Source organism: Balearica regulorum, chromosome 9 (genome assembly GCF_011004875.1).
Source record: "Balearica regulorum gibbericeps isolate bBalReg1 chromosome 9, bBalReg1.pri, whole genome shotgun sequence".
Taxonomy (NCBI): Eukaryota; Metazoa; Chordata; class Aves; order Gruiformes; family Gruidae; genus Balearica; species Balearica regulorum.
Window position 1 is genome coordinate 12,065,262 of NC_046192.1, and position 25,482 is coordinate 12,090,743.

Below are 25,482 nucleotides of genomic sequence, written 5' to 3' on the forward strand. Positions count from 1 at the left end.
AGTAAATTATGTTTGTATCCAACCAACTAACCACGCCCAGCTGTCATTAAAGGTTCTGTGACCAGCTGTTTCACACAGCACAGTACAAAAGAACTTCAAGGCATGCCTCTGGTGAAATGGAGCACAAACCTGAGATTCTTATAATAGAAGACTCCCAAAATGGCGTATCTGCCTGGTAAGAGTCCTGTGGAGCACAGCATTATGCAGACTTACCAACTCAAGCCCGTGAATAGGGCTTACTAGCTAATAATAAAAGCTTTTTAAATGTTACTGTAGTGTATCTGGAATCAAGGTTGCTCCTTGCCTCCCATGAAATTGACTGAATATATACTAAAAATGTGCAAAGTATTTTAAATACTGTACATGTTATTTTTCAAATTCAAAGTGATCTTAATTAAAAGAATTATTGCTTATTTTTAAAAAATGATCTTTTGGTGACTTTGTGATTATTCATAACTATGCTTACTGAAAGTTACTTTAAAAGCAAGAACTTTTAAGTAGCCATCAAAAATTAGACTTCTTGTTTATTGGACTTAAGTTAGGAGTCTGACAGAGACTCGGACTCCACAACTGGAATGTACAACATTCTGATATTTTTTTCAGAGTCATCACTGGACAATCACACTTAAGGAACAGCAAGGTTTCAGTTACATAGCAGCCACTTTATGATCACCACCAATTTCACAATGTTGTCAGCCTTTATTCTACTTATTCTAGGGGGGGGGGAGGGAGGGTGGCAGGAGAAGGGAGAAAGACAACTTACCCGTTCTCATCCTCTCCAGGCCAAATGTCATCTTCATAGAAGATATCTTCCTGGCTATTCTTGGCTATATAATTAAATAGCTCAGGGACCCTAAAAAAAAATAAAATGAATAAATGACAGACAAATTTAGTTTCACATCAGCATAGACCACAAAAAAGCCTCAAAGCAAACTCTGACGGGCTTCAAAAGTTCTGCAGCCCAGATGGATTTTTTTTTTTTTTTAAACTTAATTTAGTGTCACACTGTTCATTCATCAAGGGTGAGCTGCTGACAAAATTACTCTATCCTAAAACATGCTTCTCCTTGGAAGGAAAGACTGTTGAAAAGAGCATATTTGAATAAAAGAAATTCCATCAAGCAATTTCCAAAAGCAAACTCATCAGTTCTTAGATCTGTGTCCAGAGTACAAAATTCAAAGACTGATACAAAGGTGGATAATTTGGATAAAGCTCATATCCAATATTTACCTTTCTAAATACTCAGCAAGCAGTTGTTCTACTGCAGAAGAATACATCCATTCATTTCCAACTTTCTTAGTATAGCCAGGAACTTCTTCATTTTTCTTATTGAACTTCAGGTTTAGCCCCACATTCGCTTTGTGATCTCCATGAGGACTGAAAATAAGATGTTTATTAACTTGCAGTAATATATGTGTGTGTGTGCATACATACGTTAAAAACCACACATAAACATACATCCTCAGCCTTAAATCATAGAAAAATTAAATTAATTGTATTGTTTACTTCTTAGCATTGTGACAGCTGTAAATGTTACAGGACATAAGCTGTACCACAGTAGCTGTCCACATGCAGGCTCATACCTTATTGCAAAGGAGGGTAGGGAGTATTTTACCCTTCTTCCTTAATTGAGATCTGATCACCCACAATCAACCTGGCATTTACCAAGATGTAGAAGGATATCCCTGAACAATCAGTGGGGAATAAATGTACACCTTAAATCACAAGAAGATGCGCATGCATCAACCACTTCTTTAGTGAGCTGTCCTAGGAAACCACAATTCTGACGTTCAGAGAACTATACGGATTGCCTCCCTTATATAATTTTAAGCAGTTTTAGTCTTAACTAGTTCTTAAAAAAAGTTACAGGTACAATTATTATCCCTTTATACTAGCAGTAGTAAGTGCAATGAAATTAGATCCCAGTTCCACTTTTTATTCTCAGTGTGGCAAAGTCAGTTCAAACTCCTGCTTCAATTATGCAAATAGCTAATATACATCTTTCTACAATACTAAAGCCAACAACTCTCCAGTAAACAGAAAGTAAAAAGAAGTTTATGATAGGAGAGAAAAATACTGCATATGAATTTAGTTTACAGCAAATATACATTTAAGAAAGCTTCACATCACAAAACAGTTATATACCTGATAAGAACAGCATTTACACATAGCAGAAGTTCTGTAGAGTTGTACTAGAAGTTAGAAGCTTCTCTACAGTCAGAATTGACAAAGAGAACTTACTTTTTCTTTGATCCTCTTCCAATAAAGATACTCCCTGTAAATCTGGAGACAAGATACCCACTTACTCCAAGACGGCTGGCCAAAATATATGCAGGATTGTATTTCACAGAATATTTCTTTAAAACAAACAAACAAAAAATATTGGCAATTCCTGAAGGATAAGGATTTTTTTCATAAAATAGGCAAATGAATAATATGAAAGCATCCCTTAAAAGACATTTACCATTGCAAAATACATTTGACACATTGTTTAAGCTTTTACTAGAAAACATAAGCACTTACATGCTGGTTTTGTATTAAAGGATCAAGCTGAGGTTCACACGGAATATTGAAAACTACACGAATTCTACCTTCTGCGATCACATCACGTGAATCTTGAACCTTGGAGAGAAACACAACACATTAAAAATGTTATTTAAAACCATCAGCCTTCAGATAGGAGACCCTGTAGTCTACTTTATCAACAATTTTGCTGCAGTAGGCACAGAGATGCTTTCGGATTCATCATCTTGCCATGACCTGTACGCTGCTTCCTCATAGAGCCAAACAGCACTAAATCAAAGGAATCCATGACTGAAAATGGTCCAAAACGGAAACTCTATGTATTGCAAATTATCCCAAATAATATATAAGAATAACCCTACATTGAAGCTATGCTACCTTTTTCTTGTTATGCCAGCACCAGTGATAGGGAAACCAGCAGAACCGCCTCCTCCTCTGACTAAACCATCAGGAAATCTTTGATTTAAAACTTGAACTAGCAAATGACCACTACTGCCACACAATATCTTAGATTATTTTAGGCTTGCAAATAAAGAAATCTAGGGCGAAAAAAATATGAAGTTATTGGAACTAACTTCTCCCATGCAGCCATAGTATGGAGATCCCAGCATAAAGGCTGTACTCCCAGGAGGAAACAAGTCATCCAAAGTTTTGATGTTTGAAAAACGAGAGTCAAAGGCCTTGATATCCTACATGAAAAAGACAAAATTGATAATGTTAAATATAATTCAGTTCCAGTAGAATAATTAAAAAGTTCACATAAGTAAGATGCTTATTCTAAAACATTATCTGAGTCTGAAATAATTTGTCAAAGGCAAAGAAGTTCATACTGTATTACAAATGCTGTTACACAAGCAACTACGCCATCTCATAGAGCACCACTACTGCACTTCATTCGAAATATCATCAGTGAAAAGATGACAAAAGCCATTTTTTCGGTAATATCTCTAAACCGTGCAACAGGATCCCAAATTTTGCGATGCATTATTTGCCTAAGCACATTACGTTTTTTAATAAAATAAATTATATTAAGATGCTTATTTTTGTTCATTCTTTTGTTTTAAAAGAGCATACATTCCTTGTGTTGTACCCCCGGCAAAGGAGTAAGGAGCTATGTGCAATAAGATACTGAACTTGCATATTTACCTTGACAACAGTTTGGTAGACAAAAGGAAGAACTTGCTTTGACCACTGCTTCTCCAAATAAACTTCACCATTTTGGTTTAGCTGGTATCTGTTACCAGTGAGTAACTGAGCATACACAACTATTGATGTTTCATGAATAATTATTCCTTTTCTTCTCTGGTAGCTGAATACAAAACAGAATTATTTAGACTGATTACAATAAACAGAACTGAACCAAGATGGTGGAATTAATTTCTTGAAATAAAAAAACCCCAAAACATCAAACTCTTAAAAAAGGGATTCTAATAGTTTGCTTCCTGTTTTATAAAATATACCCAGTATAAATGGCTTAACCAATTGTTTATCCACTGTTGCACAGCCATCAACTACACAGCTAAGTGTGTTGATTGAAACACATTTTACCTTTATAGTGGGAAGGCTTAGGGGTAATTAAGGCAGTTAACTCAAATGACTGATAATAAAATGGCAAGCTACTGTATCTCAGTTGTATTCCACTGGGCACCACCCACACTCTAGAAGAGCAAGAGCTGTATTCAAATTTAACAGTGCTAAGCTACTGAAGTTGTAACTCGATACTGCCTGACTCCATTCTATGTACTTCCTACAACTGAAGATTACTAAGACAAGAACAGAAATTGAGTGGGAGAGGAAATACTGAAATTAATTCATTTGAGAATTTTTTTGCAATAGCATCTAACTTTAAATAGCTGGGGACTAACTCCATATATTCTGAAATTTCAATATAAGCTCTTTTATGTTGTTGTTTTTAAATTCCAGCAGACTCATTAACCTTTATCATCAAGTATGCAGCAGCTCTTCTCTGCTACTTAGGTTTGTAATACAGTAACAAAACATAGCTAAGTTTGAAAATTAAAGTGTAACTTTGCATTTTATAAGTTACTTACTGCTCTGAAATGCCTTGAACTTCTTTTAACCACAGGCTTTGTTCCTTATCTCCTACGTATGCCACTTTAGTTGGGGGCACTGCATTTCCCATGTAAAGCTTCTGCATGCCATGGGGTTCTTCCAAATAAAACCTTGAGAATATTATGACAGGTACAACTTTAATCAAATAAGATTAATCTAGACATAACCAATTGTGAGCAAAACTTTAAAAAGTTAGAAATTACTTGTTAAGGACATAGAAAATTTGCAGCCTCATTTTCTACCCCCCTTCCGCAACAGGTGTCACAGCATATTTTTCATAAAAAATACCAGTGCATGTGCTGAAAGGAAGATTGTATAGAAATCTTCCACCAAGATGTCTTTGATACATCTGGACTAATTTGCTGTTAAGCAAGTATTACAATAAAAGCAAAACTTGTGTACAGCTTAAGAAACTTATTTTGAATAAAACAACAAAGAGGACAAACAACTTTATATGAAATATCTCTTACTTAGTTTCTCCGTCTGACACAGCAACAACTCTGGCTTCTTCAAGGTGTGGCCAGTTAACAAAAACACGCTTTCCAAGTACCAAACTGGCAACATTTTCTACCATCTGAAAAAAAACCCCAGACATTACTAATTGTTTAACATATAAAAAAGATTATTATCAAAATATTTTCAAACTGTTTTTGCAATAAAAACTAATTAAAGAGCAGGTGTTCTTGTGGAATAAAAAGCTCATTTTAGCTTATTAAATTATATGTTGATACATATTATATAATTTCTGATTAAAAATGGAGAATGATATTTCATTTTTTAGGACAAAGTACTGTATTCCAAGTGTGGCTCTTCACATATAGCATATGTTAGTTGTAAGACCTTGGCTGATTTACATTTCTGGTATAGACTTACTATATACTGTGGGACACAATAATCAAACTGACAATTTCAAATTAGTGAAATATTTTGTACCACAGATTTTACTTTTGTATTTCACTGAAGTAAAGAAACAGCACTTACATCCAGGACTTAGCTAGCATCTGTAATTTTAGTCTCACATTATGTTCTATTTTCCCAATGAGTTTCTTCTATTTTTTAATCTATTATTGTAGCTTATTAAACTCTCTTTGCCACATATTTCACCTTCCTTTCTACTAATCAAATTTTAAAAACTTATACATGAAACTTGTTTTGAAATCAAAGCATTACTAGTTAAATAAAGTTTTTAAAAAAATCTAAAGATATTCTTTTAAATTAACTATTCAATATATTTAACTATTCTTTTTTATTAAATGTTTGGGTTTAATTTTTTTTTTTTTTTTACTTTTTCAGTATGACTCTAAATGTTTTTCTCCTATAATACACTATTGAGAGGACATAAATAACCAACATTTCAATTCTGCTATTTAACAAATTCAGTCTGTTTCTGACAAGTTTGTCTGGGGGTTTTTTGTTCTGTTTTTCTGTTAGGAGCTGAGTGCTTACCTGTTCTTTTGAGTTCTCATCAGCTATGATTTCTAACATCATGTTCTCTCCATGGCTGCTTTGCTGAAACACCTGTACACCACTTTTTCTAAGATAGAACTGGGTAAAAACAAAACACATAAAACTTACTTGAATTCTTACATACTTATCTCAAATACAATTGAAAATGTCAGAAGAGAGAAATCTTTTACCTTATGTTTAATGTGCTTTAAAGTAGGAAATCCACAAAAATATAATGCACTCTTGTTGATTTTAGTTATCTTATTGTGGGTTATTTCTACATGCCAAGCATCCAAAGGTATTGTTTTATACCTAAAAAACAAGTTGCACAACATTTGCTCATCCAGATCAACCGTCAGCTCTAGAAACTCTCATGACTCATTCAAACATTCATTAATTGACAAACCCTTTGACTTTCCTGGAAGGTAGCAATTAATTTAAGCCACTTAGAACCTATACAAAGGACTATAAAAACCTATGCTATTGCTGCAAGGAGACTATTCATTAAGAAAAAGACAAAACTTCAAGTAATGGTATATCCCAATCTCACTATTTTAATTCATCATTATTGTCAAATTCTAAACTAGCAATGAATCCATAGGGTATCATTCATCTTCACAACTATTCATTCTTCACCGAGTATAACCCTGCAACAGGCATTCCCTTCCCTGTTTTGCTTTAGATTTGAGTACTATTATGGTTAGGCTTCCATTTAATCTTGAAACCTCAGCCTGCATTAAATAAAGCTAGCTACTTGCAGAGAGAGGAAAGTGACCACCACACTTGTGTTCAACTCTGCACTGGATCCAAATGCTTACTTTTTTTACAAACAGTCTGGAATTAGTATGCTGACAAATCATCACTATTATTAGATATTTGTACCAGTCTCTCATCCTGTGTGTCATACAAAGTTTAGTAATTCTCTAAAGTGTTCTTGCTGACTTAGCATTGGTTCATCTGGTTTGCAAAGTAACATTTGAAGTAGAGAGACAAATACTTTTACCGTGCCATCCACAAGAAGTAACATCTAATTCAACATTTTCCATTTTTCAGTGTATTTACTGGCTGTACATACCAGCATATACAAGCTTTAGTTAAAATGCTAATAAAAATATTCTAACTACTTTTAGTCTACTTTAAAATAGTTATGCCAGCATTACCTTGTATGACATCTTTCTATTGCAGGGAATTTCTCCGGCCACGGTGACATGTACTGGAACTCTGCATCTTTGTCATGCCAGTACATCAAGCAAGCACTGTGAGTATTTCTTTGTTTCTCTTCTTCTTTTAGGCACTTATTACAGGATTCCATGGCCTGCAGCAGTCGTTTCTAAATTTTAGAGAAATTAGCTTACGTGAAACTGGCAACAAAAATTAGCACGGAAACACCTACATTGGGAAGTAGATACCTGCACTTTTCTGGTTAATTTTCTAATTGCAGTCTCACCATTCCTCATGTCCAGCTCTCCAACAAAAATAGGACAATGACAATGGAACGGCTTTAGAGAATAAAGATTACCTTTTCACAAATGTGTTTCCAAAGGCTAGTTATATTTTGACTTTTACATTTAACATACAAAGAAGCATTAAAAAGATTTTAGATACTATCATAAAAATTTGCAAAATAACTATTGAAAAAGCTTCAAAACCTTATGGGTTATTCAAGTAGCAACTGCTGTCTTTTGTGAGAAGATTAAGCCCTGTCAATGTTTCACTGCGAACTATGGAAACAATTGATAGGCACACGCCACCACCTGTATATATCTTTCTTAGCATCTAACCTGCAATCTTATTTTCATCTACTCTTTGATGTGCTCAAATTTAACCTGATAGAAGATATTACAATATATATAATACTGTTATCCTATATGCAAAAGGAAACCGTTACTATTTTATTTTATTCCTCTCCGTTAATGTTTTACTGTTTGATTTGTACTTAAACTCTTCTACCCATTACTGGTGTTCATGTGAAAAGATTTTCTGTAGAAAGACTGGAGGTTTTTTTCCTAAGTGTTTCTTTTATTTTACCTACAGACATTCTGAATTTTCGTACGTATATAGGAATAGATTTTTTTCCTCAAAAAATCTGAAACTAAACATTTGAATAGCTGATTAAAACCAACAACAAAAAGTCCACATTCCTTACTTAAGACTTCTGCCACTTGGAGCTAACTTTGCTTGTGGTAACTTAATCTAGCCTTACTCTCAAGGCAGCAAACATTTATATTTTTCTGTGGTCTTATCAAGTGTTAATTTAAACTTCCATTTAATTGATGTCTAACTGTTGATTAATTAAAAAGTTTAGCAGATTTGTTATGAAGCTTTTACAGACAGCAGATGTTGAAAGAACTTACCTCATCAATAAATGGGATTAATACTACAGCTTCCCATTCTTGCTGTTTTCCATTTAGGTCAGTTTTAAAATCCGGTGGATAATACTCTATAATAGGAGAGTCTTGACTGATCATCAAATGCTAGGAAAATACAATAGAGGAATTAGACAATATCATAGGAAAATACAATAGAGGAATTAGACAATATCAGAGACAATTTAGCACTAATTCTAGGAAGAGATAGAGGAAGACTGGTATTAAAACCAATTCAAGGCTGAATAGGAATTCAACATGTATGATTTAACTGTCCTAGTCTGAAACTGCTTAGCAAATGCAAAATTTTGTATTTATTACTAACTTTACAATGTACTAAGAATAGTAAGAAATAGAAGTATTTAACCATACACCTAAAATTTAGAGGTAGAATATAACTAAGAGGACACGGAAAAATGTCAAGAAAAGACTTACTTCAAAATAAAGCAGACAACCAGTAAGCGATAGATAAATGCAATGTAATTCTAAATCCTACCTGGTAGCACTTAGGTAGTAGATCTTTGCTAGCTGCTGGAAGTACAGCAAGAAGCTGTTCAAATGGCATGAAAGGTTTGCCCAGCTCAAATTTGATTTTGAGTTCACCAATGTTGCGAATATCTGACAGATAAGGTGCATAATGATAAGGGTAATACCTGCAGGGGAAAAATCCTCTTAAGTTACTTATAGCACAGCAGTGTTCACAGATCAGAAACAAACAGAACTACATTAAATGCTCCCAAAGTACAAGGTGAAATATTGCTCGATCTTTAAGCAATTTTTCATTTGACAGTATTTCTTACCAGCTCCATGACTGAACTCCATGGTAATAATAATGCAAAATCCATTGTATTGCCTGAACATAACATTCAGCTTGATCGGCCAAGAAGTCACTTGGAAAAAAAAAAAAAAAAAAAGAAGGAAAGATACTTATTAGTTTTTCTCATTTTTACTGATAGATATCTTGTACAGAGGAATGAAGATAGAGTACTTTGGGAACCTAGTAAGACCATAGTTTTCTAGATGCATTTAATACTAACGGATTTTTTCTCTCTGGTCCTCAAATACTCGTTAAAGGAAACTTGACTTGCATCTCTTCTGGCATTAGCCAAAAGCATCACCACTACAGTACACTACCATGCATTCTCTGCTTTCAACATGGATGAATATTCTGTCTTGTATTAGACATGTCTTTAGTGCTTAAAAAAGGGGGGGGGGGGGAGAAAAAAAAGAAAAAAGAAAAAGCATATACGTACTCAGAAACTACTTCTACACCCATTTTAGTCATGTAGTAAGTTCTTTTGTATTGCCTAAACTCAGTTTCAAACAGATCATCATCATCTGGTTCATCTTCCAACACAGCTGAAAAAGTAGTCACAGGAGAAAAAAAAAAGAAAAAAAAGAGGATTAACATTCACTTCTCTACTACAATAAAGTTTGAAGACATTCAGTTTTGACTTAATGCCTTAACTTTATTCCTCAATTCACAGTTATAGGTGCCCATACCCTCCTCGCACTGAAAGTAACCTGAAACATTCAAACAAGATCTTTACCCAGAGAAATTCTGGAATTTTTTTTCTTCCCCTTAAAGGCAGGCAACCCATTTTGTAGCCCATTTACAAAAACAGAGAAGAGAACATAAGCCATCAGAAAATAATTTCAGAAAATGTTAAAATAAATTATAAAATGTAATTTTGTTTTCAGCAACATCATCTTATATCAGAGAGTAATTTTTACATTAAATTTCAAATGATGTACAAAAGACATTTCCTACAAATGGAATGAGTTTAAAAACACAATCGACACAACCAAAACACCCAAAGCCCTATAAAAATCTGTTCTTTTGTACCCACCTGTATAATAAAATACCCAGGCATGCAATTACCAAAAACATAATGTTGTTGAAGATTTGCTCATTCATTCCCGTAATTCATCATGGAAATTCTGGTCAGGTAAGAAGCACTTCAAAAGTGTTAGCCCCACTCCCTCTCATCATAAGCCCAGTGATGTGCAGTTCCATTTCCCAATAGCTGACTACTTAACTCTCATTTAGAGTAAGGTTGTGTCTGACATGAAATTCTTACGGATCTTCCAAATCTATACACAAAGTAACAACTTTGTTATATATATATGGAAAAGTTATTTGCACTTACTTTTAGGCGTCAAAACTTCACCTTCGTTTTTTTCTAAAGCAGCCAAACATATAGAATTTTCCTGAGCCTATTAAATTAATTTTTGAGATACAGTAAAAATACAGAATAATAAGCACATACCTCATTCACAACCATATAATCTGCAACTCAAAATGCTATAATCAAGATGTATAAATATTATTATTTTTTAGTATAAAATCCACTACAGTTCCTTCTCTTGTAATTGCCTAGGGAAAATGATTTTATCCACACAGCTCAAACAAAGGAGCAGTCTTAAATAAAATCTCAACTACCTTTAAAAATATCTGAATATCTGTTTTCCAAAATACAATTATTTCCAAAACTATGCAGTACACTTTTAAGCATTTTTACCTACAACATGTGGTTTGTGCTACAGCACCAGTATGCAATCAAATTTTTAATGAGTAAATTTCTAAGAGTTCAAATTACTTCTATGGGAAGCAAGGATACAAGAAATCGTGTTTTAGAGAGTCAAACAAGCCAAACATTCACCTCATTCTCACGCTACACACTGTCTTTTGCGTACAGCACTGAGTAGCTTTCGATCAGCAGAATGATTAAGGTGGCCCTCTTCCCCTGTACCTGAGATATGCAAGCTCCTGACTGTCACTGCCATTCAAAGGATCAGTCAAGATGGCTAGCTAATACTATACAGGTGCTCCAAACTTCTGTGGCAAATAAGAAAACAACCACAAATAAAGCATGCCTTATTAAAGGAAGAGCTAACATCTTGCTCTTACAAACCACAAACTGCACTAAACAACAGGATAACAATATACAGTGAAAGATTAAACTTGAAGGAATTTCCTGCTGCTACTCTACACTCTGCTGAAGGCATAGATTGAAGGACAGCCTATGGAAATGTGGGGGAGACATGACAGTGGGGCAGAGTCAAGATACAGAGTAAAGTGCTGTTCCTTATTAATTAGTTGTATCCGGAATTGCAAGTTTAATAAGCAATCTGAGATAGCTCAACACCAATGAAATGGCTATTTATCTCGTCATTCTCAAATAGTCAGCCAATACCAAGACACACATGAATAACCAGTCAGTGTATTGGAAACATATAGAACTTCCAGCACACTATGCATTGAAAAGTAAATTTATAAAGCATAGCAGGTTTGACCATAACTCACCCAGAAGTAAGTTTTGCTGCTGTTGAGGAACAGGTAAGTTGACATAAAACATTAAGTTTACGAGATTTCAAAAATCATGAGAACTGGACCTTGACTTAACCATTTCATCACTCACAACCAGCAATGCATACAGGCAGTTCCTCAATGTTACATTTTACTACCTTTTCTGACCTCGAAAAAAAATCTCAAACCAGAGGCTTATGCCATTTAATTTGTCTAAGATGAAATTATTGCTTTGCGAAAAGTAACATTCTTATTTCCAAAACCGCCCGTGTAAAACACTAACCTTTTGTTTCTTTTGTTTATTTTTTCTGGCTTCCTCTGCTGCAATACCAGCTGCCTCGTTGAGGTATTTATTGCCCACTTTACTTTCAAACCATTTCAGGTCTACAAAGACTTCACTGAAATGTTCACGATCAAACTGTGCAGAAAAAGTAAAATAAGTTTAGAAATATTTGAGGGATGCCAAATTCAGAGTGTTAAATTAACAATGTCTTTTTAGTATGTGCTTTAGATTACATCTAGAATCATTCATACATAAACATTTTGCCCTAGAGCTACAACTAAACTAAGATTAGTATTAAAAATCTTTTTTTCTTCACAATATATAACATATACCCAAGCCAAATTTTGTTTGGATCCGGATAACATAGTCTTGTGTCGCACACCCAACACTTTCATAGTTCTACCCGAGATTTAGAAGACAGAGCTGAAGCATGGACAGCAGATGAACTTCCTCCTTCCAAGTTCAGCAGAAGGCTGAGACCTTTCCATTTCTATAGGGCCTATACCTCTTATCTCTAGGATGGATTACTGCAGGGGCACTTAACAGATTGCCTGCTGTACGCTAATTAGTTCATCAAGAATGCTGATGCCTGCCTCAGAGATACTAATGCTTCACTGCTCTTCATCAGTGATCTTCATAAAAAAAAAATATTGCTCTGCAAGATCTTCAGACATAGCTTAACCCACAAGAAACTGATCAAGAAGGGAAGCAAAGAATATTGCTGCCTGCAGCACGCTTTGCCCAGTACTGCCCCTCATTAGTCATTGGACCATGATTCCAGTGGTGAATCCTCATTTGATTTGCAGTACTAAAAGATGCTGGCTAAAGCATAGATCAAACGATTCAATCTTTTTCCTAATGTGTTATGATAAGGTCAGACAACAACTGATTGGATCCCATCAGTTAAACGATAAAACAGCTGACTGAACCACTTGTAAAACACAGACATTCAGCAGTTCATTAAAACTACAGCACAGTGTATTTTAGGGCCCTATATTGAGGTTATATTCAACAGACTACACCATAATTTCAAAGTTACTTACATCTGACAATCTGGTGAGATATTTCTCAAAGCGTTTTAAATTTAGATGCCCGTTTTCATTTATGTAACCTATTGGGAAAATAAAGTATGTTTTTTAAATTAACAATTTAACAATTTTAAAATTTCAACTTAAATGCCCTATAGAGAATATAATGCAGTCTTGCTGGATGTGTAAAGAAAATGTAACAAATACTAAACATTCTAACATGGCTTAAAAAGGTCAATAAATATTAATGCAGGAATGTTAATGTTTCTGCTTTCCAGAACTAAACTTAGTGTTCTTACCTCCCAGTTCTGGCAAGATAGCCATATATGTTCTATAAAGTAGCGGCAGTGCATCATGATTAATGTGTAAATGAGGTAGATGAGGAATAAAATCATTTCCTACAAGGAAACCCATTAAGATCCAATCATCTATTATCCTTTCAATATCATATTCAAAGGAAATCTTGCCCTGGGAAGAGAAAAAAAAAAACAACCAAAAAACAGGTACATGATTTTTATTATCATGTTTGCATAAAAAGACCTCACGCATCTCTTCAATCCCAGCTCCATTAGAACTTACTTTTACTGGTGAAAATTCATAATCAATATATTCTCTCATCAGTGATAAGTGCAGTAAATGAAATGTAGTTTCCTCTGGTGCACATGCTCTGTAAATTATTCAGAACATTAAGGTAATTATTTATAAACACTTTCAACATGAATATTTAATAAGTCCAAGGTTACCTAAAACCAAGTAATCTTACTAGGATTATATCCTTGCAGAAGAAATAACCCATAAACATTTATTTGAATCTATTTTAGGATTCATCTAGTTTGAGTCTATAAAATTTTGCAACAGAATCTTCTAAACAGCAGACGCGACTGCACTACATGGAAAACAGCTAGCTTAGAGAAAGCAGGGCAGCTTTGTGGGGTTCCATGTTGCTTTAACTATTTCATAAGTAATTATCCCATTGTCCAAAAAAGGGACAACCTAACCTAACTTTGCACAAAACCCAATGTATTTTAAGGTATTTCAGAACTAGCCTGTGTACATACAGAGTACACATTCATGTCTAAACTGGCTGGGTTACATTTGCAGTCATTTGAAATGCTTCTTCTTAGAAAAGAACATGCTCAACTTGAAAATACGTTCTGTATGTATTATCTACCAGCTTCAACACAGCACGAAAAAATGACAAACCTACTGTTTGCTTATGGCATAAATTAGTCAACATATATTCTGCCTTCTTTTCCTCTCTTCACTAAAATGACTTAATATCTAAGCCAATGTTAGGCCAAAATCAGTTAATACCTGCACCAAAAGATTAGTGAGGTAAAGACTGATATATTTTAAATTTGTAAAGGACTGTTTCACTTTGTAGGTACTAAAACTAGCTGGGACCACCTCCAATGCCAAACCAGTATAAACACTCGTGTATTCACACGTACGCATATAGAGTAGATTTTGGCCAAAATTCTCTGAGGAAGATGCATGTGATACACAAGCTTATATGAAGACTACTAAGATGAACTCTGAGCTACAGTTGGCTGCAAAGAACTTCAGACTCAATTCTGCCACATTTAAAATGTAATTTTCATATTGGCAAATCCAGGTTGATGCTCTAAGATGCTAGAGACACTTTGCCCCTTATTCTTCATCGCACTGGACTTGAAAATCTGATAAAACAAATAATTTGTCTTAATCGAGAAATTGCTGACAGGTATTAATTTGTGTATATTTTTAATATTTTCAAATTTCCAACTGCAAGTACTCATAAAAGTGACGATATTGACATAAAGGCAATTCCTGTAACTTCCAGAAGTAAATGCCTGTAATGAGCAATAGTATCCAGAAATTACAACAGGAGCCAAGCATGGAACAATGCTTGAGGGGAAGAAAAAAAAGAAAAAGAAAGAAAAAAAGACACCTTGTCTTTAAATTTCATACTTTAGTTAATTAATCCCTCAAAAGGTCATCAGAATTATTTTATATTCTTTTATTTTTTAAAAAGGGAAAACCAACATTTTTCTTCCATTAGACTTAAGGTCTTTTAAAAACATTACAATGCTACATGCCAACACTGTCAACATAATGAGTATTAGTGAAAAGTTGACTGCAGAAGACTATGAAAACACTACTTATTGCTGATGTTTACAATATTGTCCTTGGCAATAAAAACATTTATTAGCAAAAACGATACATTTATCTAAATATTTATACAACTCATCACTGCATTATCCAAAATCCTTTTTGTATCAAAAAAGTGTATTTCTGTCTCTCCCACCTTCTCCCCTCTATCCACCAAACATATGCTTAAGGCCCTTCAAAGAAGGAACCTAGCCATAGTAACAGTTACAAAATTAATTCTATTACTTCAGAATAGCTCCATGTAAGTGCACAGTTCTGGAACAAATCACCTTGTTCTGCCTGATTATAGCCCACAAGTTAGTTCAAATAGGCAAATCCAGAGTAAGACTCAACAGAGTTTATTTTAGTAATTATTCTAGTAGTTTACTTACATGCACAAAACCTCAGAGATATAAATACATTTTAAAAAGTCAGTATCTGCATAAGACAATTAAGGAAACAATATCAGTACAGCCTTGGCTGCTCCATTCACAATATGAAGAAAGAAGCAAAAACACACCAAAGCTCTAAGGATTTTTTTTATCAGCAGTCCTCAACAGCATACACTTTCTCATGTAAATGAATTCAAATGCACAATTTAACAAGTTGATTTCTCTAATTTCATGTATTTTCTAAGACATAAATAAACTAAGACTTTATTAATTTAGTATACAATCAATTAAAAAAACTGTTTTAGTGACCCAGTATCTTTTGGATTTAATTTAATCATATGTAAAGTAAGAGTAAAGTTAAATCAGTTCACCTTTGAGATTTTTTACCACCAAATCTGACTTCTTCTCTTAAGAGCGCAAAGTGTGCCTCATGACTTGTTAATCCCAGCATAATCTATTACAAAGAGATATTAGAAAGGTCTTACTTCATTATTTTTTTAAACTGTTATTTTAAGATTCGAGCAGTATAAAGAAATTTTATTGTTCTGCTTTTATTACAAATTCAAAAGTCTGCAAGAATATAAAAGTACACACTTGTTTAATAACATTTTAGAACCCTGTGCACTTGGGAAGACATCAAAGACATACACGCTTTATAACTTCTGTTGTTTGTATTATTTTAATTGCACGTACCAAGTCAGCGTCTAAGCCATAGAGACAATGTCTTGTATTTGGATCATGATGGGGCTTTGCTTTTTCTGATCTGATGAACTCCATAATTTTATGCTCACCTTCCCCTGGAGTCTGCACAAAAAAAAACCCAAAACCAAAGTAATCAATATTTTTCTATAAAATAAAAAAATATTTAAAATAAAATATTAACAAAATACAATGACCTCATGGCCTGATAAGTAGACTGTTACTCCTTGCCAGGATTTGTCTGTGGAAATCTTCATATTTACAAAATATTTAAGATGCTCATGCAATCTGGCCATGAATTCAGTTCCTGAAAACAAAAATCTAAGTTAAACACAAAGCTTTTCACTAGTAATTCAAACCTGCATTTACATATCAAAAGTATTTATGAAAAAAACCAACGAATAAAAATTTTGCAAGAGGGGATAGCTCTTCGGTTCCCCCTCCCCCCCCCCCCAAGGGGTTTTATTTTTTCCATAGCAATCTAAAAAAATTTTAGAATGAGACAGTATTCCAACCCTACTAAAAGTTATTAAAACTTGTGTTCCCAACTCACTTGAGCCTTTATTGATTCTGTCCTCTAATTTAAAAAAAACCCAACCACCTTAGGATACAAAAATAGTGCCAAAATAAAGTGCAAAACCATAAATCTAAACACTTAAATTTAAATAATTACCAAATTATCTTACCTGGTGTAATACAGTTGGAGTCAAATCTGGCTTCTGTAGGCAGAGTTTCTCCCTTTTCTAATGCCTTTTTTATTTTTTCCTCTGCCTCTTTTGCTGATCTAAAACAATACAGTGTTGGAGAAAGGGAGTAGAGAAAGAGTCAACTTACTCAAAAGTTAATAGCCCAAGTACAGCTCTATTGACAAGATACATATAGCTGACTCTTTAAAGAGTGTTTTAGGGGGAAAAAAAAAAGGTAGAGAAATTTACCTCCTAAATATAGTTTGAACTTGTTTCTGATACAACTGGAAGGCTTAAAAATAGCTTTTTTCCCCCTAGTAATGACGATAATCTCTCATTGCTCGGACACAGTTAATATTTAGATCACCAAGATGATCATTCAATGGCTTATCACAATGAAAGCAAATCAATGTTGAAACAGTAGGAATACTTGGGATCTAAATATCTGAAAATGCTATCCCAGAACAGTAATGGTAAGGTAGTTAAACAAAGCAGCAAGTTTGGAATACCACGGGGGTAGGAGGGGCGAAAAATTTATCATCACTAGTAATGCAGAAACAAACAAACAAACATACATCATCCTAGCCTTCCTTGGCCAAGGATTTCATAAACACTTTTGAACCAGAAAAAGAGAAGCCACCAATGTCTTAGGTTTTTGTCTTTCTCTCTACTCCAATTTTCTGTTTAGAACTCTTTTTAATCTCTTCTTCCTGTCAACCTCCTTTTTTCCTTAAAAAGGACAAAAACCCAAACCCACAAAAAACCCCAGCAGCTTGAAAATATCTTCTCTTGTCCCTTTTCTCCGGTTTGTTTCTGTTGCATTTCACTCACCATCCCTGTATTGTCTGACCATTGGCTTTCTTTCCTTACAAGCAGTCTTCAAAAAAGCTTCCACATCTCCCAGAACAGCAATATAATTCTTAACACTGTCAAATCTACTTGCAGCTCTGTATTTGAGCTAGCTTGCTAACTGGTATCCACAAGAAACCAGAGTTTAATTAGAAACTTCATTTCTTCTATGGCTGTCAAAGAACATTTCATTGTAGTTGCCAAAAAGGAGTATCTAGAACTAGCATTTACAAATACAAAGACTTTCACAGGTTATGAAGCCATTGGAGACATCTGTAAGAGCTCCAGGGCAGATTTATTTCACTGAAAATTTCATAGGAAAAAAACTCCCCCCACCTCCAAGTCCTGCATACACAGAGAAAAATCTAAGTAACAAGCAAACTTTCCTTTTTGGAATCCTGATTTTAAGTATTAACATTTTACAGGTAGTTACCCTCATTTAACTAAAAATTAAAGCTACTGTCAAAGGCATGACCACTCATAATATATTTTACTTTTCAGGCATACATTTAAGCAATTTTTTTTTTTTTTCCAAAAAAAGACAGCGCAAGAACAAAAATTCTCACCTAAAACGTCTCCCACGCTGCTGATTCATTTTTGCTCTTGGAGCTACTCCATCAACTGCCATGAAGAAAACCTTCCTTGGTTTAATAATGCGAAATAGTACTTCCAAATAGTGAAAAATATCAGCAAAAATCTTATCTTCTGAGATTCTGAAGTGAACATCATCATCATTTGGATGTGAGCACTGATGGATAATGCCATTCATGTCCAAGTATAAGTTGTCAAATTCTGGAATCTACAAAAGCCACAGTTAGTGCCCATTTGGTGACAGCTGAAGCAAGGCAACCACTGCCTGAGGTGTGGCTGAGACTAACGATGAACTCTGGAAAACAAGCTGAGGTGGGAAGACCTCCCTGGAACCTACCGCACACCAATGGGCTAAGAATATCTTGACTGGTTACGGGTTTGTCTGCGTTTGCAATCTGTTATAATTTTTCCAGTGAAGAAAGTCAGCTGAACAGATTCCTATCCTATCCTGATTGTTTCTGGTACCTCAGGACTTCTGTCCCCTGTGCTTGGCCAATCTTCTACATTGTATAAGGGAAAGCAAATAAAAACACTAAAAAAAAACCCCTCACACTTTTCAGGAAGAGATAATTTTACTTTTTTTATAGCCCCACACATTTGACTGATTCATATTTGCATAGCTGCACTATAAACAGTAAAATTTACAAAACTGAGTATGCGGTTTCCAACAGTATTTCAAAAGCAAAGCCAGCTTAAGAAGCTTTAGGGCTCTCCCCCCGTTAACCAGTTCCTCCCATGACCACTGCATGCTGCCTCTTTAGCTATGCTAACAGGCACCCGTGAGTCAAGAGAGTGGCAATTACCACCAAAAGCAGTAGAGTTATCAACGATAACATCAATTTCCTTCCCGTGCTTTCCAAACGTAGATTTTTTCTATCTAGTTCTCTGTTCTTCTAACAGTCTTATCTGTAGCAGTCCAACTTTCTTTTAAAAGAAAAAACCCTCCCCTGAACGTATACAAGCAACAGAGCACAGGCACTGTTAAACATATGAAGCAAAGGGGCTGTTATCTATCTTGCTGCAAAAAACTACCAAACATGCACAAGAGAAATTTGCAACAAACAAATCTATTCTTTAATCCACCAATATGACTGATCATAAAAATCCTCCTGTTACAACTGGAAGAAGGGACTGCTAGCCTTTCTGTAGTATTGCTACTGATATATCTTTACGTAATTTTGAAAGGCATGTTGTTGGACTTGTATTTATCATTCAGATGTAAGAGAAACATAAGTCCTTCAGAAAGAGGAATGACAAAAAGAAGAAACAAGGCAGGATTGGGAAGGGTCTCCAGTCACCTGCAATACTTAGTCTTCTCTTGTGCATATTGATCTTCAGCACAGTTAAATTCAGTAACCAAACTGTTCTCACCATGCTCAAAGACCACATCATCAACATAGGCACCACTTTCAGATAAGAAAGCAGGGCAAAGCACAGGCAGCATTCTAAAGAGATGAAAACTAAAGCTTTTATATGGAAGCAACATACATATAGAAAACAGAAAACCTTTTAAGCAGCACAGCTATAATATAAAAATAATGATGTGTTTTACATAGGAATTGCCTTTCATTATGGGTAGTTTTTTCTGTAATAGCAAACAAAAATCCTAATCTAGATGCTAGTATGTGTCAGTCTGTATATTCAAATAATCTGGCAGAAAAAAGGAAGAATGAGGATACGTGTTACTGTTGAAGCTTAATATCACAGAAAACAATCTAGACATTTTCTTTTCTCTTTTATAGACAGTAAGTATTTCACATAAGCTAACAACATCATCTAGTTTTCAGAAAGACTAACTAGAGATTGACATTAGAACTGGCATACAAGGTTGAGCTGTGCTGTTTATCATAAGGGCTCAAACAGCCTCTTTGAGAAAGCATCGTGGGTACTACCCCCTGCCGCTCTTCCGGCGGTTAGAGCAGACACCTGCGGACTCCCTCAGCTGCCACAGTTCTTCAGCTGAAGTTGAAAGCTGCCACCAATTTCAGTGAGTAGCCGAGGCTTTTAGCAAAACAGCTAAAAAGCCAGCACACACTCCTGTCGCCTTGCTACACAGACAATAGAACATACTGTAGTGAAACCAAACAAATCATAAGCAAGGACCTAAGCTTTGGAACTAGAAGGGTCAAACATCCAGATTTGAAATCACTTGAGCAAGGCATCTTAGATAGGTTGATACAACAGCTGTTTTAATCTTTTAAAATGCTGTTTAGGAAAAATATATTAACGCTCACACACGCCTCCAATCATCACCCAGCTCATCTCAGAACATCCTTACTCAGACTATAAAACCACATCCATAACACTAGTTGAAAATGACAGTGAGAAGTTCAGAGTTTGTCTCTAACAGGTACCAAATGTGATTTCTCTGAAAACAAGACTTTTTGCCTATTAAAAGCATTGTTTGAGGCTTTCCTTTGTCAGCCTTTAACATAGTTCTCATCTTTACTACTAATGCAAACTATCCGACGTACAGGACAAGGAAACGCAGCAGAGCGGTAAAACCTGTCCCTCGTCATTACTGTGCCATTCGTCGTCAGCAGCAGTGACTTTTCTGAGCCCGGTAACGAGGAAACTCCGACCTCCTGCTACCCGAGGGGTGAGGGGCCGCCAGGTGCCGAGGGAGCACCGCGGAGTTTCAGACGGGCTGGGAAGGAGCGCGGCTGCCGGGGAAACAAAAGCGAAAGGAGCGAGCCCGGCCACAGGGAGCCGGACACCGGCACGTCGCGGGGGCACGCTCCGGGCTGGGCATTTCCTCGAGGTACGGCCAGATTACGGGTCGAGTGCTTCTGAAAACATTACCTGCACGTAACGAGGAGTGCAAATACCTGCGCCGCTGACCTCCAGCAGCAGGCTCCCGGCGCTGCCGTACGCTAACGGCGACCTCAGGTCGCAAATTCAGGCTTTCAGGGGGGATCCGAAAGCCTCGCCCGCTTCCCAGCGACCGCACGCCGCCATCCCGCGGCTTTCGGCCGCTTCGAGCTGCGGGTCTCGCCGAGGCGCGGCCGTGGGCACAGCCGCCCGCCCTGCGCCGACCTGTCTCTCGGCGAGCCGGCCTCAGCCCCGCAAGCCCGGCCCAAGCAAACCCGGCCGAGGCCCAGGCCCGCTCCCTCGTCCTGCCGAGGGGCTAGTCAGGATCCCCCTCCTCCGCCCCGGCGCCGAGACGGGCCCTTGGCAGGCAGCGGCGCTCCGCTCCCAGCTCACCTGATGCTCCTTCAGCACCTGGCTGAGGCAGGGGTACCGCTCCGAGATCCACCGGTAGAACTTGGGGACCCCCATGGCCACCGCTGCCCGCCGCCCTCACAGCCCCGCTGGACCCAAACAACCCCGGGCCGCGCTCTGCCTTCCTTCCGGCGCGCCGTACTGACAGCCGGGCCTCCCGCGCCATAGAGCGCCGCGCAGAGCGCCCCACGCCGACCATAGAGAGCGCGAACAGAGCGGCGCTGCCGGGGCGGGGCGGGGCTGGCTCCCTCCCTCTGGCGCAACTGTCGTCCAGCCGCTTCCCCTCCCGTCAAGGGGCCGGTGATGATAAACCCGTGAAGCGCGGCCTGCCAGCCCCCGCGGGAGCTTCCACAACGCGCCTCAGTGCCCTCAGGCCCGGCCTGCTGTGGGCAGATCTTCTAGCCCCTGTGCGATGTGAATCAGGAACTGCCTCAGCGGTAGCTGGTGCAACAGGTGCCTGTAAGGGTCCCTGCGCGCCGTGGTGTAGTGACAAAGCCTATACGAAAGGTAGCCACAACAGAAAAGAGCATAGCAGCTTCCAAAGATCTCACTTAGAAAAATCTTGAGATCTATGAGTCAGTGACACCCCTTTTAGAAGATTACCCACTAGTTCCCCGCAGAAACAAACCCACTACAACCAACTGTAAACCCATTACTTAAATGCACTCCCCCACTGCCCAGATTCCAGCTGAACTAAAACTTGAGTCTCATGACACAGCATCACTGTGATCAAAAACTTATGACATCATTTGTCTCTCAGAACAGCAGAAACAAAAATAATGTACCAAAATTCTAGTGATATCCTACTGTAAGGTAAAAGAGCATATTTTTTCCCTATCTCCCCCCTCATTTCCCTACAATTTGGATGCCTAGAGAAGCAAGAATTACTGGAAGTTAGTATATGCTTTTTGAACACACGTAGTCAGTCTACTCTTGGCCATGTCAAAATGCTTTTTCTGAAATGGAGTTTTTAAAAACACTCACTATAGCCACGCTTTTTACAAGGGAGGGAAGAGAGGGCCTGTCCAGAACTTTGAGGACCCTGAAGGTATGTTAAAGTCACAGATACTATACCCTGCCTGATGCACTGGTGTCACAGCCATACTGCCAGGGTCCTCTACCTTGCAGCTTTGCGTCATTTCCTTCAGCAGGGTTTCTTAGCACAGCAAGCAAGGGCTAAAGAAACAGTTTCAGAACATTATAGCACTTTACCACTTTCTTCATGGTCAGATTTAAGATCCCAAATGCTTTTCTAGACATAGCCAGGCCATATGGAAGAAAGGCAAGGAAACCGAAATTCAAGGTCCACCACTGAAAATAAATACTACTGATTTTTAGAAAGCCCTTCTGAACTATGAGTAGAAAAAGTTGAATCACTTTACATCATATCAGTATAAAACTTCAATGTCAGATTTCCTAATCTACAAGCAAGCTGAATGAGAAAAATCTTTACAAAAATATACAGTACTTTATATAAAGTTGAATGCATTCTTTCAACATGAATTTTTTTCATGTAGTCAGAGGAAGAAACTTGCCTATGTTCTGCCTTCTATATGTATACAAAACATAAGTCGTAACATCTTACACATTTGCCAGTGTATTCATAACATACTTGCAAGTGCATTGTATATTTTACATAGATTTTGGATTGGTAATAAGACTTTTGCTGCTTACAATCAAAAATCAACAGAAGTAACCAGTTATCACTGGTTAATACATCCTCACGAATATTATACCTGCACCACTTGTGAATGGTGGTGTTCCAAAGTGAACAAGTTTCACATATATGGAGCCCAGCCCATATACATCTGGCAGAGCAGGTTGTCATCACTTGCTTCTTGAATAAGGTAATGAACATGACCTTCAATAGATAAAGGTAATCCTTTTATTCTGTTTCTAGTCTTAATGACACCTTGCAGCCGTTGTTCTATATCAAGGACATGGGTTTTGGCCTGGGAGCAAAGGAAAAGAAAAAAAATTATTGCTACAATCCATGAACTTCCACTTCTTAAAATAAAAAAGCATTTATTAGGATGTGTTTGAAATCTGTATGCTAATTTAATACAAAACCCAGATGTCTACACCAGTTACTTTGAAAATAAAGATACACACTTCTAAATTTTTTTTTTTTAAAATGGATTATAACTTTTGCTTTAAATTTTTACAGATAAAATTTATCAAAGATTGATAAAGCTATGCAAATGTATTCAAAAAATGTTAGAATGCTTTATTTCATACAATGACTTTCAAATAAATGCAGCATTTTCCCAGCCTTTTTCTTGGAATTCTGGATAAAATTAAAGGAGAGACCTAATCTGGAAAATTTAGGCCAAAATTATGTGCAAGTGAAAATGAAGAAGTCTAATAACAGGTTGTGCTGACATACTCAAAATGAGCTGTTCTAAGGCCCACTGGAGTAGCTAGTTCATACCAATTATATGCACACATTTTCTTTTAAAGCTCAAGCATAACATTGGCACCTACCCAGAAAAAACAGTTAACATATACAACTATGTGGGTGGTCCTGTAACTAAAATAAAGGTTATGCAGACACAGCCTGATTAGTGGTTGTTTGAAAACCAAGAGATTTGCTGTGCTGAAATAGCTCGGTTAAGTTCTTTGTTGTGATATAGCTTCAGTACTGTAGTTTGTTCTTTATCTTAGTTGCCGTGTTTATCAGTGCTCCCTAGGTTTTATCTTCTATTACACATTTATTTTCACTAACCCTTTTAAAGCAAAGGGACAAATCAAAATTTTTGTAACAGGGAAAGAGAATAAATATTATAGGTTGTGCAAGCTATGTTTTGGATGAACAATAGAGTATTTATCAGCAGCTACAAAAGAAACAGTACATATGAAATCCTAATTGTAACCAAGTATTCCTTGACATGTAACAAGGCATATAGTTCAATAATAAACACCCACTCATGAAAAGCACAAAAATATGCATGGAAAGGACTCCAGACATTACTATCACTGTAAATCTGGAGGACTGTGCAAGAGAGTAAGGGGTAGCAAGAGCCTCTCCTCTCCTATTGCTTCTGTTGATGTAGTCCTTGACTTAGTAATAAGAGAATTATAGGCTCTATTTTGTTTGGTTCTTTTGTAGATAAATTACATTTTCTATCAATAAAAACAGTCTCTTTATGGATAAGAATTATGAACACAGAGATAATCAAGAAGAAACAACCAGAGGAATTTTTAAATGAAAGAGAAGACAAGTCAGTTAAGGTTTCAGTTAGAGAATATATGCAACCATAATGGACATTTAAGATTTGAATACCTTATGCTATGCTTGTTTTAAACTAACCTTTTCATTGACAACTTCTCCAGTTTCGTTCACCTGTGCTTTTGTATTCCCTTTAACAGGTTTACTCCATTCCACAAGAGGATCATGGAGAAAAGTCTTTAAGACACTAAATAAATTAAAAATAAGAAAAGGATAAGATACATACAATCCATTTCATTTTCAAAACAAGAACACTGACAGGAGTCAAAAGATAACACTGAATATTTATATAGTTTTATATTTAACTGCTTGTCATGCTAAGACCGAGCTGCATGATAGGCATATGCTGGAACTGGCACATTCACCAGCAGTTACTGTTTCAGACGTTTAGACTACAGACAGTTTTGTCAGACTTTGTACCAAAAACAGTTGCCGTACCTCATTAGAGGCTCCCTTTGATCACGCATAAGCCTCATTGTGACTTCACACGCTCTTCGGAAGAGACCTTCTGTTCCCATTGGACCCATTCCATTAACCATGTTGTGAGTGAGACGAAAAGGAACGATTTCCGGAACTTCAAAAGTTTCTCCCTTTATGTTGATAAAAAAGGGTATGCCCTGAGCATTTTATGTATTATTAAAGGGTAGCATTTGCA

The 25,482-nt window shown here is 36.5% G+C and overlaps 2 protein-coding genes across 7 annotated transcripts in view; both read right to left on the reverse strand.

Moving 5' to 3' along the window:
• XRN1 (5'-3' exoribonuclease 1) overlaps positions 1-21,789 on the reverse strand; it is a 38,125-nt gene extending 16,336 nt beyond the window's left edge. For 3 of the 5 annotated variants that reach the window (XM_075761118.1, XM_075761117.1, XM_075761119.1), the window contains exons 1-26: positions 21,581-21,788; positions 18,352-18,584; positions 16,937-17,034; positions 16,448-16,557; positions 16,245-16,355; positions 15,923-16,005; positions 13,609-13,696; positions 13,329-13,497; positions 13,045-13,112; positions 12,002-12,136; positions 10,559-10,625; positions 9,662-9,767; positions 9,209-9,298; positions 8,905-9,061; positions 8,397-8,516; positions 7,203-7,372; positions 6,234-6,354; positions 6,043-6,141; positions 5,067-5,170; positions 4,575-4,706; positions 3,670-3,832; positions 3,099-3,212; positions 2,524-2,622; positions 2,242-2,357; positions 1,231-1,377; positions 764-853 (exon numbers count right to left, since the gene is read on the reverse strand). In XM_075761118.1, coding sequence (XP_075617233.1) covers positions 764-853; positions 1,231-1,377; positions 2,242-2,357; positions 2,524-2,622; positions 3,099-3,212; positions 3,670-3,832; positions 4,575-4,706; positions 5,067-5,170; positions 6,043-6,141; positions 6,234-6,354; positions 7,203-7,372; positions 8,397-8,516; positions 8,905-9,061; positions 9,209-9,298; positions 9,662-9,767; positions 10,559-10,625; positions 12,002-12,136; positions 13,045-13,112; positions 13,329-13,497; positions 13,609-13,696; positions 15,923-16,005; positions 16,245-16,355; positions 16,448-16,557; positions 16,937-17,034; positions 18,352-18,584; positions 21,581-21,655 — 3,065 coding nt within the window. In that variant the 5' untranslated portion in view covers positions 21,656-21,788. Of the gene's footprint in view, positions 1-763; positions 854-1,230; positions 1,378-2,241; positions 2,358-2,523; positions 2,623-3,098; positions 3,213-3,669; positions 3,833-4,574; positions 4,707-5,066; positions 5,171-6,042; positions 6,142-6,233; positions 6,355-7,202; positions 7,373-8,396; positions 8,517-8,904; positions 9,062-9,208; positions 9,299-9,661; positions 9,768-10,558; positions 10,626-12,001; positions 12,137-13,044; positions 13,113-13,328; positions 13,498-13,608; positions 13,697-15,922; positions 16,006-16,244; positions 16,356-16,447; positions 16,558-16,936; positions 17,035-18,351; positions 18,585-21,580 lie in introns of all 5 variants that reach the window. The other 2 variants (XM_075761120.1, XM_075761116.1) reach the window with 2 other exon arrangements.
• Positions 21,790-22,984: 1,195 nt separating this feature from the next.
• Positions 22,985-25,482, reverse strand: part of ATR (ATR checkpoint kinase) — a 42,961-nt gene continuing 40,463 nt past the window's right edge. For both annotated transcript variants that reach the window (XM_075761148.1, XM_075761147.1), the window contains 3 exons: positions 25,266-25,417; positions 24,909-25,014; positions 22,985-23,550 (listed from right to left, as the gene is read on the reverse strand). In XM_075761148.1, the coding sequence (XP_075617263.1) occupies positions 23,377-23,550; positions 24,909-25,014; positions 25,266-25,417 (432 nt within the window). In that variant the 3' untranslated portion in view covers positions 22,985-23,376. The remainder of the gene's footprint in view (positions 23,551-24,908; positions 25,015-25,265; positions 25,418-25,482) is intronic.